This window comes from Pelophylax lessonae (assembly GCF_965119305.1).
Source record: "Pelophylax lessonae genome assembly, chromosome: 2".
In the NCBI taxonomy this organism is placed as follows: Eukaryota; Metazoa; Chordata; class Amphibia; order Anura; family Ranidae; genus Pelophylax; species Pelophylax lessonae.
The window spans coordinates 653,773,926-653,792,481 of record NC_138769.1 but is presented as its reverse complement, the minus strand read 5'-3'; the positions used below and the strand labels follow the sequence as shown (position 1 = coordinate 653,792,481).

The following is an 18,556-nucleotide window of genomic DNA, read 5'->3' as shown; positions in this document are numbered from 1 at the left end:
TGCACGACCGCGCAATTGTCCGTTAAAGTCACGCAGTGCCGAATCGCAAAATAGGCCCTGGTCAGGAAGGGGGTAAAATCTTCCGGGGCTTAAGTGGTTAATGTGCTTATATAATCCAGCAATCTGTTCCAATGTAATAGTGTGCAGTGTGGATGGGTGGAATGCACTTGCTTTGGTGGATTGTTTGATGCAACGCCCAGCACATGTTTAATGTGGAAATGAAATTCATATGGAGATCTGGTGAAACCTTCTAGAAGAAGCTTCTAAAACCTTTAGATGAGACTAGTATTACTGCAAGCTGAAATTATTTAACCCTTCCTGCTGCTTGTGGCAAATGGAATTGGCATACAAAAGTCTGTACAATTATCTTGACTTTTTTTTTTTAAAGTGCTTTTATCATCAGGTGGTTTTTTATGTGACTGCCAAAGGTAAACCTTTCTTGCATATCTGCATTAATAACAAGTTACTAGAAGCAGCAGAAGAGCAATAATAGTGGTGACGAATATACTAGACATTGGTTACATGAAGAAAAAGTGTGCAGTGATTTTTTTAATTGTGAATGCAGTTATGTTTTCAAAGGTTTAATCTAATTTGAAACTGCTTATGTCCTGTAAACCCCTCCGTCAGTCCTAGCTCTGGTGAAATGGGTTCTTAATGCATTATTAGGACATAAACATCAATAGACAGTCAGGTTTACATGCTGTGACGTTACACGTGGGCACAGCACCTGCTTTCTCTTTAACTGAACAAAACTGTTAAAGGGTCAGTCTAAAATGAGCTCTCCCTGCAAAATAGGAGACAGTCCTCACGTCTCCTGCTGCCTGTGCCACCAAATGTTGTACCGATAGACATATCATCCTCTGAAGTCTCCTGAGAAACCAACACTTGCTGGTCTGAAGTGTCAGTTTCTTGGCCCCCCTGCTGCACCCAATGGTTCTTTCCACCGTCCTCCATGTCCTGTGGTGTTGTAGAGGTCTGCAGGAGGTACTACTGAATGCTGCAGGGGATCAGCACTCATGAATTGTTGGTTTCTCAGAATACAGAGGAAAATCTCTGCCAAAATAAGCATGAAAATTGACATTCTCCTTTTGCAGGGAGAGCTTTTTAGCTACTTCTGATTTCCCCACAGGGTCTCTCTAAAGTTTTTGTAAAGCCAATCACATAAATGTTAATGTGTTAATGTAATTTTAGGTTGTTTTCTCTTTTTAAACTTGCAGGTTTATTAAAAGCATACCTGAGATGCTGCCAAAAAGGTCCTTGTTTAGCCACATTCTGTTAAAAGGGGACAACTTTTCGCAATTGTTCTGCGTTGTCATCTTGACACATGCGTCCCTCATGATGACTTAAAGCAACTGTGCTGACATGCATTGTTTAGGAATAGTCCATTATTGTCACCATCGTGAAGCTGGTCCTGAGCAATGATATGTGGCCGAAAAAAGGCTAGAGGAAATCTCCAGTGCTGAGATGCAGGAAAGGATGAAAAAAATGTGAAAACCATATTCTATGAAAACTTAAAGGGTCAGATGTAGATAAAAACAAACTATGCAGTTCTGACTCGTTGGATAATGCCCTTGCTATAGGTGTAGGCCTTTAACATACCTCCCGAAGCACGGCTGAAAAACTCCTAGAGATGGCATCATCCTGTCTTACCTTGTTGCTAAGACAGTCCCAGCCATTATTGCTCACCCCCACTATCACAGGAGGGGGCTTCAAACCCCTGCACGTGTGGTCCTCTCTCCCCTGTTGCAGCATCGCTGAGCTTAAAGCTATTGGACAGGGAAGAGAAATTGCATGTGAGGGGGTTTCAATTGACTTGGAGTGTCTTATCAACAAGGCAAGATGTGATGATGCCATCTCTGAGAGTTTTTCGGTCAGGCTTTGGTAGGTACATAAATGGCCTACATCTATAGTAAGGACATTATGTAACTTTGTTTAGAGCTGCAGAATTTGGTTTTGGCGAATATGAATACTGAGTGTGATTACAATTAACCAACTGCTGACCGCCTAACGTACATGTACATAGAGCTAAGTTGGCTCTATTGCGCAAAATCACTTACCTCTACGTCAGTTCGCGCAATATCCATTAGGGGGAGAGCGCCGCTGGAGGTGCAATTGAGCACTAATTGGTCAGGGGAGGAGCCATTTAGCGGGTCCAGCAGACCCGATGTCCCCCAACCCCTACGGTTGTTTCTGAGAGAGGCAGAACAGTGGTCTGCCTATGTAAACAAGGCAGATCACCATTCTGAGAGGGGGGAAGATAAAGATCTTGTGTTCCTCCTAAACAGGAACACTAATCTCTGTCTTCCTCCAGTCAGAGCAACCCCCACACAGTTAGCAAGCACCCCCTAGGGACACATTTAACCCTTTGATCGCCCCTGATGTTAACTCTTTCCCTGCCAGTGTCATTCGTACAGTAACAGTGCATATTTTTAGCACTGATCACTAGAATAGTCACTGGTCCCCAAAAAAGTGTCAGGTGTCTGATTTGTCTGCCGCAATGTAGCAGTCCCGCTACAAATTATCACCACCATTACTAGTAAAAAAAAAAAAAAACTATCCCACAGTCTGTAGACGCGGCAACTTTTGCGCAAACTTATCAATATAGGCTTATTGGTATTTTTTAACCAAAAATATGTAGCCGAATACGTATTGGCCTAAATTGATGAAGAAATTAGATTTTTTTGCATTTTTTTTTTTGGATAGATTTTATAGCAGAAAGTAAAAAAAAATAGATAGATAGATAGATAGATAGATAGATAGATTTTTTTAAATATATATATATATATATATATATATATATATATATATATATATATATATATATATATATATATATATATATATATATATATATTCTTTCAAAATTGTCGCTCTTTTTTTTGTTTATAACGCAAAAAAAAACGCACAGGGGATCAAATGCCACCAAAAGAAAGCTCTATTTGTGGGGGAAAAAAAAGATATGAATTTTATTTGGGTACAGTGTCACACGACTGCGCAATTGTCAGTTAAAATAATGCAGTGCCGTATCGCAAAAAAAAAATGGCCTGGTCATTAAGGGGGTAAAACCTTCTGGGCCTGAAGTGGTTACGAGATAAAGGACCCTGCTTTTGTTTGTCCCTTAACATCAGCTTGACAGATTCGATGTGGAGACGAGACACGCGTTTGTCGGGGACCATTCTGGACAGGTTACAATTCTAAAACTTGAACAAGACAACTGCAGCCTCATTACCACATTTAAGGGACATACAGGTGAGTGGGCTTCAGTGGAATGATTACATAAGACATTGTTTTATCTCCTACGTAGTAAAGTTTATCGGGGCCTGCGCCGCCCCTTCATGCCTCCAACAGCACCTTTAAAAATGTCACCACTACTAATTAGAATAGAATTATATCCTTTTTTATTGAGACATTCTTTTTGATTTTTCTGTGCTGTGCTTTTGAAAGGACAACTTGTATATCTCTTTTGGCAATGCTGTACACATCATATTAATCTCAGCAGCCAGCTGAACTGCAGGGCCCTCTGTAAATGGTACTGAGAAAAAGTCCTTTCAAATGACATTCATCCACGCCTTCCCAAGGCTGTGCTAAGCATCTAGGATTTAACACTAACCTCTAATTACAGCAATTTACTCGCCTAGACTTCTATTAATTCTCTGATCTTTTAGCTGAGCTTTTTCCATGACTGTGCTATGATGGAACAGCCTAACATTGTCTATTCTTTAGACGGTAATAATCACATCTACATGTTGCTCTTTTGTGTTGTGTATTACCCAGGATAATATAAAGGAGAGTGCCATTCAAGCAGCTAAATAAACACTTCAAATATGCCTCTGTGAACTATTATTCATGCCAAATATTAGAAATGTCATCAAGTCTGGTGTTTCATACATCTTGGCTACACTGTATAGCTCTGTTGCCTGAGAGCCGTATGCAGCCCTTTGCTTTATGATGTGTGGCTCTCGGACCTCAACAGTTTGTATTGGGAACATTGATTAAATCAATCAGTAAAGCATGCTTGTTATACCCGCTGTGGGATCTAAGGGGTTAATCCCGCACATTGTGTTAAAAGGCTATTTGATCCTGTCTTCTCTGATCCTTCTTCTTTTACAGTCCCCAATCCATCTGCTGATAGAACATAGTCTTGGGGGTACTCTGCACATGCTCAGTTTGGTGTGAGTTTGGGGAGATTACCTGTAATAAGCACAGGACCAGCACTGTCCAGACAGCGGGTCAGAAGTCCTACAGCCTCATAGGACAGTCTGGGGAGGATGCAAATTCAGGGAATTCGAAGTCCTGGGTTTAGTAACACTTTAATATTTTGCAGTATTATAGAGCTTGACTGTCTCAGTGTTTTAACTCTTCCCCCCTTCAAATACAGATGAGTTCATTTCTGAACACTAAACTAGCCGCCTTGAAGCACTAAAAAGCTGATAGATGTTTCTACCCTTTGCCACTTTGCTAATAAAAATTCTTTAACAGCTGTCTGTGTCCCTCTTTTGGAGGCTTCTTCATTTGTTGTGTTAAGCTGTGTGACAGACCCAACCAGGACAGGGGCTTTTGAAAAGGACCAGGGGCAAACCACGTACCCACTGATTATGGCCCATGGAGAGAGTAGATCATTCTATAATGGATAACAACCTTTTGTATGCCGAGAGTAAGGCTTGGATTATATAGTACAAAAAAAAATCTTCCCTTCTGGAGTGGATGGAAAGGTGTAATAATTATCTTGTACTGTTTAATGGTCAGACGGAATATGATGGCCCTCCTGCAGACTGTTTTGGAGAGGCTTTTTCACTTGGGACAGAAATATTTATCAACGTTATCAATAATTAATAAATCAATGAAGATAAATTAATTCCACCTTTTCAGGCTGTTGGAATGTTGTTGGAGTTTATCTCATACACTGTTGCCGGATAGCCTGAGGTGGGTTGGGGTTTGTTATATGCTTATTGTTAAGTAGGTCTCTCCCATTGTGTGCATTCCCATTATTATATAAGTTGAGTCACCTATTTTTTCGGTCTGTTGGCTAACTCTTGGAGGTATCTCTGATGGGATTAGCCCTGTGTCGGCTCTACCTCGTTATCTAAGCCATTGTGTGATGTTGTGGGTAAATATTTGGTTTGTTGTTCATGTGGTGACAAACCTACTTTTAAAGTGAGTAAAATCCTGTATTTCTGTTCACTCAACAGTCATTCCTTTGGAGTTTACCTCAATAAGTTTGCCTGTGTATGATGCTTGGGGTAAAAAGGGCTGGTATTCGCCATCGGTCTGCTGGAATGGTTTGGAGGGCAGGAGGCACTGTTTGGCGGAAGAAAGCATCCGAGCGGGTCATACACTAGAAGATTTTTTTTTTTTTTACATTTTATCACTTGATGAATTTAATTTGCTTTTAACATTAAGTTTTCGAATGAAGGACTTTACCAAACAAGAAAACACATTTACTGTTAAAAATTCATTAAAAATTTTTTTGTCATTGCAGTAAAAAATGAACGACAGTTTGACCCCACTAACTATTAGAAAATCTAACCACGTTCCTAGAATGAAAAAAATTGAACAAAATTCTTATAGTATATACCCAGTTCTAGAGGCGTAGCAGGAAGTAGAGATCTCCCTAGCAGTGGGTCATACACAGCAGTAGAAATTCAGCAAGAGGTTCTAACCCCCTTACGTGCTGTATCCAGAGCAAAAAAACTTTTGGGAAGGCTTCCTCTTCACTGACTAATAATCATTAAAGGGTCTATCCACCCAAACCTGATATTTCAGTTTTGTAGATGCTAAAGAGGTAAACCACATAATAGTTTCTTTTATTTCTAAAGAACTCTGTTTGAGATATGCGTTCTTGAGTTCCTATATCTGACCTTGTTGTAGCCATTGAGTCCCCACTGTCCCTGTAGGACTTATTCATTTTCTATTCTAAAGTCAGGAAATTTGCATCAGGGAGATATCCTTGTTGGAGCTTTTAAAACATGTAAAAAGCCAGGGACCACCTGAGACCACTTAAAATATTCCTTTTGGGTGAACTGACGCTTTAAATCTTTTGTCTTTAAAACAAAAAGTGGAGATCTGGGTATTACAGTAGAGAATTAAAGGACTAGTCTGGTTGAACCTAAAAGACATGTTCTGTATGTGTTCTTTGAATATGCATTGACTTGCTGCAGTTGCTTGCCATTGATATGTATAGGCTTAGAACGATCGCAAATAATTGTTTTCCAGTAAGAAGTTAAAGTGTTTGTCACCCTAAAAATATATATATATTGATCCTGTTTCTTTAAAGCATGTTATACAGTACAGTGCTTGTGCTGTGTAATTTGGCCCCTTCTATCACCTAAAATACCTGGCTGATCGGTCCAGTTTCTATCCTCCCCCTATACACTGACCACAGTGTATCATGGCTGCTGAGCCCTGACACTGTAGTCTGTGTACATGCCTCCGTCATCTGCAGGCCTGCTCTCTGCTCTCCTGTCTCCTCTGTTAACCCCCCCCCCCCTGCCTGTCAGCTCCATGCCATGGCCCGCCAGCCCCTCCTGCTGCTCAAATAACTGTTGATTAGTAATATTGTCCTGTTTTTTTTTTCCTAAGCCTGTGTGCCTCTCTCTGCTTTATAAAAAAAAAAATGCTGTATATACCTGATTTTAGTGTGCTGATCGGCGATCATGTGACCAGCTGGCTCTCTCTCTCTCCCCCCTCTCCTCCTGAGTGACGTTAGCAGGTGAATCTCAGGCCTGCCCCTGCAGCTGTCAGACGGGGAGAGGAGAGAGCCAGTCAGTCATGTGATCGCCCAGCAGCACACTGAAATCAGGTATATACAGCATTTTTTTAAATAAAAAACTGAAACCGAGGTACACATGCTTAGGAGACAAACAGGATTTTACAAAGCCCTGCAAGTGACTTAACCACTTTAAAGATATGAGACTTTGAAAATAAATGATTCTATTAATAATAATCTTTTCTATAGTGTTTCATTTTTCACCTCTGTAGCTTGACATCTGGACAGACAGTTGGGACAAGTGTCAAGAACTAGTTACAATTGTAGCTGTTGGGAGAAATGGAAGGTTGGGTAGATTGGTTCCAGTTATTGTAGGTTCTTGAAGCTGTTGTAAGTTCTTGAAGCTGTAAAGATCTAACGTATAGAGCAGTGATGGCGAATCTTGGCACCCCAGATGTTTTGGAACTACCTTTCCCATGATGCTTCACTATACTGCAGAGTGCATGAGCATCATGGGAATTGTAGTTTCAAAACATCTGGGGTGCCAGGGTTTGCCATTACTCATATAAGGGAACCAGGGGGTAAGTCAGATGACTGGTGATTTTATATGCTTGTTCATAATAGTACTGTAGAATTTTTTTTTAATTAATGTTGCACATTTGTGCACTTTCTTTCTTTACAGCTGGGGTGACCACCTTGTGCTGGGATCCGGTACAAAGACTTCTGTTCTCAGGCAGTTCAGATCATTCCATCATCATGTGGGACATTGGGGGACGAAAAGGAACAGCTCTGGAATTACAAGGGCACAAGTAAGTACTGATGAGGGAGCATTAGGTCAGGCCTCAGATGTCGCTAATTGTACATAGTTACCAATGATTCTGTCTCCAGTAACCTCACTGTCTGGGGGGATGGTGGGTCTCCATTTTTCTTTATACTTTATAATTTATTGTCTGACTATTTTGCCTCATTCACAGGGAATACTTAAGCCAATTTGACAGCTGCGCAAGTGTGGATCCTTAAATGCAGACAGTGTGCATGCGTCCCTCGAATGGGCATATGCTTAGGTACGTCCATATGAACGAGGCCTCATATGGATCCAGTTGCTTCCCCTTTTTGAGACATTGACCTGGAATATGCAGTTAAGAAGTTCTGACCTTGACACCTCTAGCTGGTTATGTATGTGTGAATGTATATAGCAGGTGTAGGGCTAATTGTGTGTCTGTGTGTGTGTACAGATCTCTCTCAAAATTGGAATATCATCAAAAAGTTAATTTAATTCAGTTATTCAATTCAAAAAGTGAAACTCTTATTGTTTATATAGATTCGTTACACACAGCGATATATTTCAAGCATTTATTTATTTTTATTTTGATGTTTATGGCTTACAGCTAGTGAAAACTCAAAATTCAGTATCTCAGAAAATTAGAATATTACATAAGATCAATAAAAAAAAAAAAGATTTTAATACAGAAATGTTGGCTTACTGAAAAGTATATCCACGTTTAGTATAGTATGCACTCAATACTTGGTCGGAGCTCCTTTTGCATGAAGGAGCTCCGACCAAGTATTGAGTGCATACTATACTGTACATGGACACACTTTTCAGTAAGCCAACATTTCTGTATTAACCACTTGCCTACAGTGCACTTTCACCCCCTTCCTGCCCAGGCCAACTTTCAGCTTTCAGCGCTCTCACACTTTGAATGACAATTGCGCGGTCATGCTACACTGTACCCATATGAAATTTTTTTTCACACAAATTGAGCTTTCTTTTGGTGGTATTTAATCACCTCTGGGTTTTTTATTTCTTACAAAAAAAAAAGAAAAAAGACAGAAAATTTTGAAAAAAAAAAAAGTTTTTCTTATTTTCTGTGAGTAAATTTTGAAAATAAATACATTTTCTCTTACGTCCTCCGACAGTCGCCGCCTCTTCATATTCGTCACATATGGGTATTAGACTTTGCTCCGAAGGAGTAGCTAGGCAACAGAATATGTTAACAATAAAGCTTTAACATATCCCACCCTCAAGGGGTGGTCCCCTCAGTCAATACCCTCCTACTTCCTGCAACCATATCTCAGTTTTAATGTCTAGCTTGTCAGGAGTGGCTGGCTCTCTCTGTGCTGGGACTTTTTGTCCCAGACTCTTTCTTCTTTTTGATATTTTGTTTGAGTTTTCTCTCTACCTTTACTTAGCTGTTATTTTTGTCAGCATTAGTTAGTTCTTCGGACGAAGAGGATCATGCGGACTGGGTCTCGGGCTGATCCCCCTGGTCGCAGGTCGTGGGTCAGTGGCTTCCCAGTCTGCCATCGAGCGTTCAGCCAGGTAACGCTCCTGGCACAGTGAACGACCCATCCCTGTTCGGTGCAGGGATGATTGGTGAGGTGGCTACCTCACCGGACGCTGTGCGGTTTCTGAACCGCCATTGTGTGCGTCTTGAATTGCGACTCTCCCTGCCTCATGTGCAGCGGCTTGTTCGCCTGTGCGGGTTCCCCACGCCATGTGAGGTAAGTGTATCTATGTGGGGACCTGTCTGTCTGGGGGGGGGTCTCAGTCTGGGACTGTGTAACCTGCCTTTAATCACACTGCTTGTCTCCCTATCTCTCGGCTGCATGCTGTGGGCTGCAAGGGGGGGGGGGGGAGCTGTATGACACTGAGTATGTCAGGCTGGGCAGTGTGAGGAGCTGTGTGCTGTGGGGCATGTTTTTAATGGCATGTTGGGGCATATACAGCGATCGCTGCGGCGATCTAACATGTATCCATATAATGGGATAATATTGTGTGTGATTTTATGCACTGTGGAGCGGCGATTTCGGCGCCAAACGACGCCATTTTACCGGCGCCCGCTCCGGCCGCATGGTTTTCATGCACGGCGGCCATTTTCTTGTAGCCTCCATAGGCTTACATAGAGCGCCCTGGCAGCATCACTTCCTCTCTCCTGGAAGCACCGATCGAGGCAGCAGCAGCAGCGGAGTCTCCTCAGGTTTTATCCTTCTATTCCTGTGTTCCATTGCCTGTATTCAGTCTGTATATTCCCTGTGGGGGTCTCATTGTGCCTGAGTGTGGTGCGGTGGGCTGCGCTTGCCGCGCTTGCTGTAAGGGGGCAGTTAACCCTTGGTTGTCTGGCATACAGGGGCAATGGATTCTCAGGAGGGCAAGTTTCCCACAGTATTGGTGGAAAGCCAGGGGACCGCTGTTTCCCCCCCAGGGGGGGACTTAGCCACTATTGTGGCTGGCCTTGCTGCACAGGTGCAAATGCTGGTGGCTGCTCAATCTACTAAACGGCCCAGAGTTGCTCTGTCCTCTGATTCTGAGGGTGAAGGTGATGGGGCTGTTCTGGCGGGGACTCCCCTATCGGGGTCCCGCTCCTCTCTTGATCTAGTGGGGTCTGAGGTAGAGGCTGAAGTTGAGGGGGTTGATAATTCTCCCCCTGGCTCGCCTGAAGAGCTTGCAATCATGGATGAGTTGATTGCTTCCATTAAGCAGACGCTACGTTTGCAGGACGAGGTGTGTCCCCCAGCTGCCTTGGCGGCTTATGGGACGCAGAGAAAACGCAGGACGCCGCAGGTTTTTCCCTGCAATGCTGATTTTCAACGCGCTGTTAAGGACCAATGGCGCGATTTGCGCAAGCCTTTTGCGGTACCAAGTAAATTTAAGCTGCGTTATCCTTTCTCGCCTGCCACTGATGAACGGTGGTGTGTGCCTCCGCCAGTGGATCATGCTATTGCGGTTTTGAACAAAGCCACTGCGATCCCTGCAGAGGGATCCCCTGTTTTCCGTGATGCCACGGATAGGAGACTGGAGTCTCTTGCCCGTCATACTTATTCTGTTACGGGTTCTATGCTTAAGGCTCTGTTTGCTTCTCTCATGGCGGCCCAGGCGATCGCAAGTTGGACGCAGATGCTTAGGCGCGTCCTAGTGGCCGATTCGGCCTCGGCGGCGACCCTGGATATGGTGGATCAGATCCACCAGGGTGTCATGTATCTGTGTGATGCGGACCTGGACCTGATTCCGTTGGCTGCGCGTGTGCACAGCGTGGCGGTGTTGTCTCGCCGCCTGGTTTGGTTGAAATGTTGGTCGGTGGACCAATCTTCACGTAAAACCTTAGCCAATCTGCCTTATGATGGGTCTCGCCTTTTTGGGGAGTCCCTGGATGTGTTGATTAAGGGGATTACCGGGGGTAAGAGCACTCTCTTGCCCCATTTCCCCAAGGCTAAGGGGGCTTCTGGGAAGAAGCATGCTCATTTTCGGCCCCCTCAGGGGTCCTTTCGTGCCTTTCGGCCGCACTACAAGGGCAAACCGTTCAAGGGCCAAGGCTCTCAGAAGAAGCCCTGGTCTGGGAAACAGAAGTCCGGTCAATCCGGACCTGCGGCCCATAACAGTTCGGCCTGAAGGGGCGCCCTCACCCAGTTTTGGGGTGGGGGGACGCTTGCTCGGTTTTCTTCAGCCCTGGTTGGCCCGTGTGAGGGACAGATGGGTTCTGGAAATCGTTCGATCTGGTTACAAGATCGAGTTTCTCTCTCGGCCGGAGAGCAGATTTTTTCCCTCAAATCTTCAACTGTCTCCAGAGCGCCTGCGGGATCTGCACCTGGCGGTGCGGGACCTGAGGGCTCAGGGAGTGGTGGTTCCGGTGCCTCATCGGGACAGATTTCGGGGGTTTTATTCCAATCTGTTCACCGTGCCCAGGAAGGAGGGCAAGGTTCGTCCGATTCTGGACTTGAAAGCTCTGAACCGCTCTGTGCGGGTTCGCAAGTTCCGCATGGAATCCCTGCGCTCGGTGGTGGCTGCCCTGGTTCCGGGGGAATTCATGGCCTCCATCGATTTGAAGGATGCGTACCTTCACATCCCCATATTCGAGGGTCATCAGAGGTACCTTCGATTTGCCATTGCGGAGGATCACTACCAGTTTGTGGCGTTGCCCTTTGGGCTCGCCTCGGCTCCGCGGGTCTTCACCAAGGTGCTTGCACCGGTTCTGGCATTATTGAGAGCCCAGGGCATTTCTGTCCTGGGGTATCTGGACGACATTCTGGTTCGGTCTGCGACCAGACAGGGTCTGGAGAAGGACCTGTCTGTCACAATGCAAACTCTGCAGGAGTTCGGTTGGACGATAAATGTTCCAAAGTCGACACTGAGTCCGTCGGTTCGTCTCCCCTATCTGGGAATGATACTGGACTCGGTGCAGGCGAAGGTCTTCCTGCCGGAAGACAAACTCAGGACTCTTCAGGAGGAAGTCAGGTCCCTCAGGGACGTTCCACACTCGTCTCTGCGGACGGGTATGCGATGTCTGGGATTGATGGTCTCGGCCTTCGAGGCGATTCCTTTCGCGCAGTTTCACACGCGGGGTCTCCAAGCGGAGATCCTGTCCAGGTGGGACGGGCGACCTCAATCTCTGGATCTTCAGATCTCGTTGAGTCATCGCACCAGGGAAAACCTTCTGTGGTGGCTCCAGTCCCCGTTGGTGTCCGGGGGCAAGTCGTTTCGTCCGATCTCGTGGACGATAATCACCACGGATGCCAGCCTGTCGGGCTGGGGTGGTGTTCTGGGCGTTCTGTCCGCCCAGGGGACCTGGTCGGAGGGGGAGTCTTCCCTTCCGATCAACATTCTGGAATTGCGTGCGATAAGGCTCTGTCTTCATCGCTGGACGGACCGGCTGCAGGGCTGCCCGGTTCGGGTGCAGACGGACAATGCCACGGCGGTGGCCTACATCAACCACCAAGGGGGCACCAGGAGTGCCCGAGCGGCTCGAGAAGTGGCCGACATTCTGTCTTGGGCCGAGACTCATGTCCCGGCGATAACGGCGGTTCACATTCCGGGAGTGGAGAACTGGCAGGCGGACTATCTGAGTCGCCAGACCCTGGATCAGGGGGAATGGTCTCTCCACCCGGCTGTCTTCCAGATGTTGTGCGCGAAGTGGGGTCTTCCAGATGTGGACCTGTTCGCGTCTCGCCTCAACTACAAGGTGAAGAGGTTCGTGGCAAGGACGCGCGACCCTCGGGCAGACGCGTCGGACGCGTTAGTGGCCCCGTGGCATCAGTACAGGCTGATGTACGCGTTTCCACCGATTCAGTTGCTGTCCAGGTTCCTTCGCAGGTTGCACTCGGAACGCAGCACGGTGATTCTTGTGGCACCGGACTGGCCTCGCCGGTCCTGGTACGCAGACCTCGTGAATCTGGCGGTCGACGCTCCTTGGCGTCTGCCTCTTCGAGACGATCTACTGTCTCAAGGACCGATTTACCATCCTGCTTTACAGTCGCTGGCTTTGACGGCCTGGCTGTTGAGACCGAGGTCCTGAAGGAGAAGGGTCTCTCTCCAGAGGTCGTTCATACTTTGATCAACGCGAGGAAGTCTTCCTCGGGGAAGGTTTATTACCGTACTTGGAAGGCCTATTTTGCCTGGTGTGAGTCCAGGGGGTTTTCACCCCGCACGTACTCGGTTTCCCGTGTGCTGTCTTTCCTTCAGACGGGTGTCGATCAGCGTTTGGCGCTGGCTACGCTTAAGGGTCAGGTGTCGGCGCTGGCCGTTCTGTTTCAACGTCCCGTGGCTTCCAACTCCTTGGTTGGCACTTTTATTCAGGGTGTGCGGCATCTGGTTCCTCCTAGGAGGGATCCCTTGCCCCCTTGGGACTTGAATCTCGTTCTATCTGTGTTACAACGTGCTCCTTTTGAACAGATCAGGGAGATCTCGTTGTCTATGTTGTCCAAAAAGGTCGCCTTTTTGGTGGCGATCACTTCGGCTCGCAGAGTGTCGGAACTGGCGGCTTTGTCCTGCAAGTCTCCGTACCTGGTTGTTCATTTGGATAAGGTGGTCTTGCGACCTAATCCTTCTTTTCTACCGAAACGAGTTTCGGAATTCCATCTTAACGAGGATATTGTTTTGCCTTCATTGTGCACAAAGCCTAAACATCCGAAGGAGGTGCGATTGCACTCTCTGGATGTTGTTCGGGCGATAAGGGTTTACCTTAAATCGACTGAGTCTTTTCGTAAGACTGACTCCTTGTTTGTTCTTCCAGAGGGTCCTCGGAAGGGCATGGCGGCTTCCGCCTCTACCATTGCTAAATGGATCAGGCAGACCATTGAACAGGCCTATGCCTTGCAGGGGAAGGTTCCCCCTGTGCCTGTGAAGGCGCACTCTACTAGATCACTGAGTACGTCTTGGGCCTGCCGTCATGGGGCTTCTGTAGCCCAGGTGTGTAAGGCGGCGACTTGGTCGACCGTACACACTTTCACAAAATTCTACAAAGTAGATGTTCAGGCATCGGCGGATGCTTCCTTTGGCCGCAAGGTTCTTAGTGCGGCTGTTCCATAGGGTCCCTTGTTGGGGACTCCTGGCTGTTGGGATAGTTTTATGTATCCCCTGGTTTTTTTGTCTTTTCCTGGGTTGTTGCTCCTGTTGAGCACTTATTTTTGCTGTTGCCCAGCTGGTTTCCTTCCTTTGGTAAGGTTCCTTTCTTTGATGTGGAGACTGCGTTGCCTTTCGGCGCGGATGCGTTTCCCACCCCTCATGTTTGCACTGCTTTGGGACGTCCCCATATGTGACGAATATGAAGAGGCGGCGACTGTCGGAGGACGTAAGAGAAAACGGAATTTTTGTAAAATCTTACCTGTAAAATTCCTTTCTCTGAGTCCTCCGACAGTCGCCGCCCCCGCCCCTCTTTTGGGGTTTGAATGTATACTCTACTGCTATTCCACTAAAACTGAGATATGGTTGCAGGAAGTAGGAGGGTATTGACTGAGGGGACCACCCCTTGAGGGTGGGATATGTTAAAGCTTTATTGTTAACATATTCTGTTGCCTAGCTACTCCTTCGGAGCAAAGTCTAATACCCATATGTGACGAATATGAAGAGGCGGCGACTGTCGGAGGACTCAGAGAAAGGAATTTTACAGGTAAGATTTTACAAAAATTCCGTTTTTCTCCTTCACTGATGTGCGCTGATGAGGCGGCACTGATGGGCACTGATAGGCTGCACTGATTGGCACTGATGAGGTGGCACTTATGGGCACTGATGAGGTGGCACTGATGAGGAGGTACTAATATGCCGCACTGATGAGCACTGATAGGCGGCACTGATGGGCAGCACCATCAGTGCCCATAGTGCTGCCAGTCAGTGCCCATCAGTGCCTAGATGAGCAGGCACTGATGGGCACTGACTGGCAGCACTATGGGCACTGATGGTGGGCACTGATGGTGGGCAGTTATGGCACTTTATTTCACTCTTGTGTAATCAGGGCACTGGTGATCAGTGCCCTGATTACATTTCTCTGTGTCCTCTATGAGGAGGAGCCGCTGATCCACTCTCCTCTCCTCCCACACTGACACTGTGAGACGAGGAGAGCCAAATAACGGCACTTCCTCATTTACATGTGACCGGCTGTCATTGGACACAGCCGATCACATGGGTAAAGAGTCATGTCACTGACTCTTTACCAAGATCGGGTTGCTAGGACACGGTCACGATCGCCGCCCTGCTCGCCCCCGGGGGCGCACGAGAGAGGCTGTTCTGGGGCACTGTCAAATGACGGCGTCCCAGGATAATAGCTACACTGCTCCGCCGTCATTTGACGGCGGGCGGGTAGTAACTGGTTAAAAATGCTTTTTTTTTTTTTTTTATTATTGGTCTTATGTAATATTCTAATTTTCTAAGATACTGAATTTGGGGTTTTCACTAGCTGTAAGCCATAATCATCAAAATGAAAAGAAAGAAATGCTTGAACTATATCACTGTGTGTAACAAATATATATAAAATAGTTTCACGTTTGGAATTTAATTACTGAAATTAACTTTTTGATGATGATCTAATTTTTTGAGATGCACCTGGTATGCACCTCCATAAAGCTAGTCAGCAGAGGGAAGCATGAAGTGCTGTAGATTATTTCCTGGTGGAGGGCTGCACTGACTTTGGACTTTGGATAAAACACAGTGGACCGACACCAGCAGATGACATGGCTTCCCAAACCATCACTGACTGTGGAAACTTCACACTGGACCTCATGCAACTTGGATTCTTTACCTTTCCACACTTCCTTCAGACTCTGGGACCTTGATTTCCAAATTAAATGCAAAATGTACTTTCATCCAAAAAGAGGACTTTGGACCACTGAGCAACAGTCCAGTCCTTTTTCTCCTTAGCCAAGGTAAGACGCTTCTGACATTGTCTCTGGTTCAGGAGTGGCTTGACACAATGAATGCGACAGTTGTAGCCCATGTCCTGGATATGTCTGTATGTGGTGGCTCTTGATGCACTGAAATCAGCCATAGTCCACTCTTTGTAAATCTCCCCCAAATTCTTGAATGGCCTTTGCTTTACTATCCTGCCAAGGCTGCGGTTATCCCTGTCGCTTGTGCACCTTTTTCTTCCACACTTTTTCCTTCCACTCAACTCTACATTAATATGCTTGGATACAGCACTGTGTGAACAGCCAGCTTCTTTAGCAATGACCTTTTGTGACTTACCCTCCTTGTAGAAGATGTCAATGACTGTCTCCTGGACAACTGTCAAGTCAGCAGTCTTCCTCATGATTGTGTAACCTACTGAACCAGACTGAAAGACCATTTAAAGGCTCAGGAAACCTTTACAGATGTTTGAGTTAATTAGCTGATTAGAGTGTGATACCATGAATCTACAATATTGAACTTTTTCACAATATTGCCATTGGCTCCCGCTGCTATCATCAAAAGTCAGTGAGCCAATGAGAAGAGAGAGGGGGCAGGGCTGGACAATGGCTCTGTGTCTGAATAGACACAGGTTGCTGTGGCTCGGCTCAGGTGCCCCCAATAGAAAGCTGCTTGTTGTGGGGGCACTCAACAAAAGGGAGGGACAGAGAGCACCGAAAAGGACCTAAGAAGAGGATCCGGGCTGCTCTGTGCAAAACCACTGCATAGAACAGGTAAGTATAACATGTTTGTTATTTTTAACTGAGTTAATCTTTACCTCTCCTTGCATTTCTCTTTAAAAAAATAAATAAATCTGGGGGCGTGGTCAGGAACGGCATGTGGAAAAACGCTGCTCACAGAGCTCCCTGAGTATATCCAACATCGTTCCTGCTTCCAGCTCGGCACTCACCGGTATTTAGGCTCATCTGAGTCCCAGCTCACTCGTGGCAGCCTCTGGAGCCGACCTGATACAATACTATGGGCACTCACAAGAACAAAACAGACACCCCACAGCCGGACAGCCAAAATGGCGCGGTGGCGGTCTTTCCACAACGAACGCCGCATGGCGGGGACAAGAGCAGAGATAAGTAAACTGCCTAAGCCTGCTAAGAATCCTCCTAAAGACCAGACTAGGGACATGAGATTCCATTCCCACAAACTGTCGGGAACCCTGGAGAGGATGGATGAGGAGGGGGCGACTCACTCTCAGGAAATTGGAAGACAAAAAGTTGCGCTAATCCCTCAATAAGAAAAAAGTGGACAGAATTAATGACCAAAAATGAGCATATGAATGCTCAACAAATAACAAATATAAAAGGATAAAACGGCAGCCAGCACAACAGGAACCCAGATCCAGAATGCAAAATATAAATAAAAAGTGCAGCGCCTGAATGATGATGATAAACCTAATGCATATAGGTAAAATGCACATCAAACATAGGAAAAAAGAAACCAATGTCCTATACAGTTATATGAATGAACATAACTTGTGTGCATAAACAAACTAAACACAGTCTTGGTGAGAGTCAGAGATAGGCAAAGGGAAGTGATGATAGGAAGCCGCTCCCGCTGTAGAATAGTATCCACCACCGTGCTGTTAGATGCCAAGGTACTCTTACCAGAAATGGTGGACCTTCAAACTAATGAAAGGTCAGTCAGGCATAGGTGGTAGGGGTCAGCTAAATAGATACCGATCATCAACCTCCATGGACTTTCAAAAACCGGAATTGGAAGTAAACTGATGGAATGAATATAAACCTTCTCTCACTCCTCCACAAGTGCCAAATGAAGTGGACCTGGAAAAAGTATATGTACTAGAAAGTCACAGTGCATGCAGCATGTCTGATTTGCTCCAAGTATTAGTCCCTCTCTCGGCTTGAATTCCACTTGTTATCTTTAGTAATGACAAAATTATTGCCAAATCAACAGGTCCATAGCAGAAATTTAAAAATTGCTCTGGTCTCCCGGTATCCTTCTTTGATAACATCAAGCAAATCCTAAGAACATATGTATGGGCGAACAAAAAACCTAGGTGTAACCACACAACCCTTATACGCCACAAACGAGCTGGGGGATTGGGATTTCCTGATATACAAGATTTACTATGCAGTTATTCTTAATCAACTCAGGCACTGGTTTACACCCACACATATGAAACAATGGAGAGATATAGAACAAACCTTTTTCCCCGGGAGGACTTAGCACCCTGAAAGCAAAGAAACAAAAAAGGGGCGCACCGACCTAGCGCATTATCCTCAATAGAAGGCTTTATTAAAGTAACATTAAAAAATGGCTACTCACAGACGTAGATAAAATAAATCATATCAAGCTCAATTGCTCAAACGTCCGGGTGTAGTCCATACAATCGTTCATAACTGATGAGTTGACGGCTGACGCGTTTCGAGGCCCAGCCTCTTCCTCAGAGCCACTGTGTCATGGCTTTCTCCTTGGTTTATGTAGTGATGTACTGATCCAGTCCCTACCCCTAAGTGGGAGTGTCTCTTCCCCCGGGGGAGTGGCTAGAGTACTACAGCTCTTCCTCTCATGACCTCACTTATTAGTGGTATATAGTGACATAAATCAATCATGCTGATACAAAACAATGCTAAACATATATGCTAAAAATGTATATGTATACATATAGTTAAAATCATGTGCATGAAAATAGGATTAAAATGTAATATAATAAAAGTAAAAAC

The 18,556-nt window shown here is 45.7% G+C and overlaps 1 protein-coding gene across 2 annotated transcripts in view; it reads left to right on the top strand.

Annotated features, from left to right (window-relative positions):
* Positions 1–18,556, top strand: part of WDFY2 (WD repeat and FYVE domain containing 2) — a 193,088-nt gene that overhangs the window by 96,391 nt on the left and 78,141 nt on the right. For both annotated transcript variants that reach the window (XM_082244711.1, XM_082244712.1), the window contains exons 6-7: positions 3,137–3,249; positions 7,389–7,515. In XM_082244711.1, the coding sequence (XP_082100837.1) occupies positions 3,137–3,249; positions 7,389–7,515 (240 nt within the window). The remainder of the gene's footprint in view (positions 1–3,136; positions 3,250–7,388; positions 7,516–18,556) is intronic.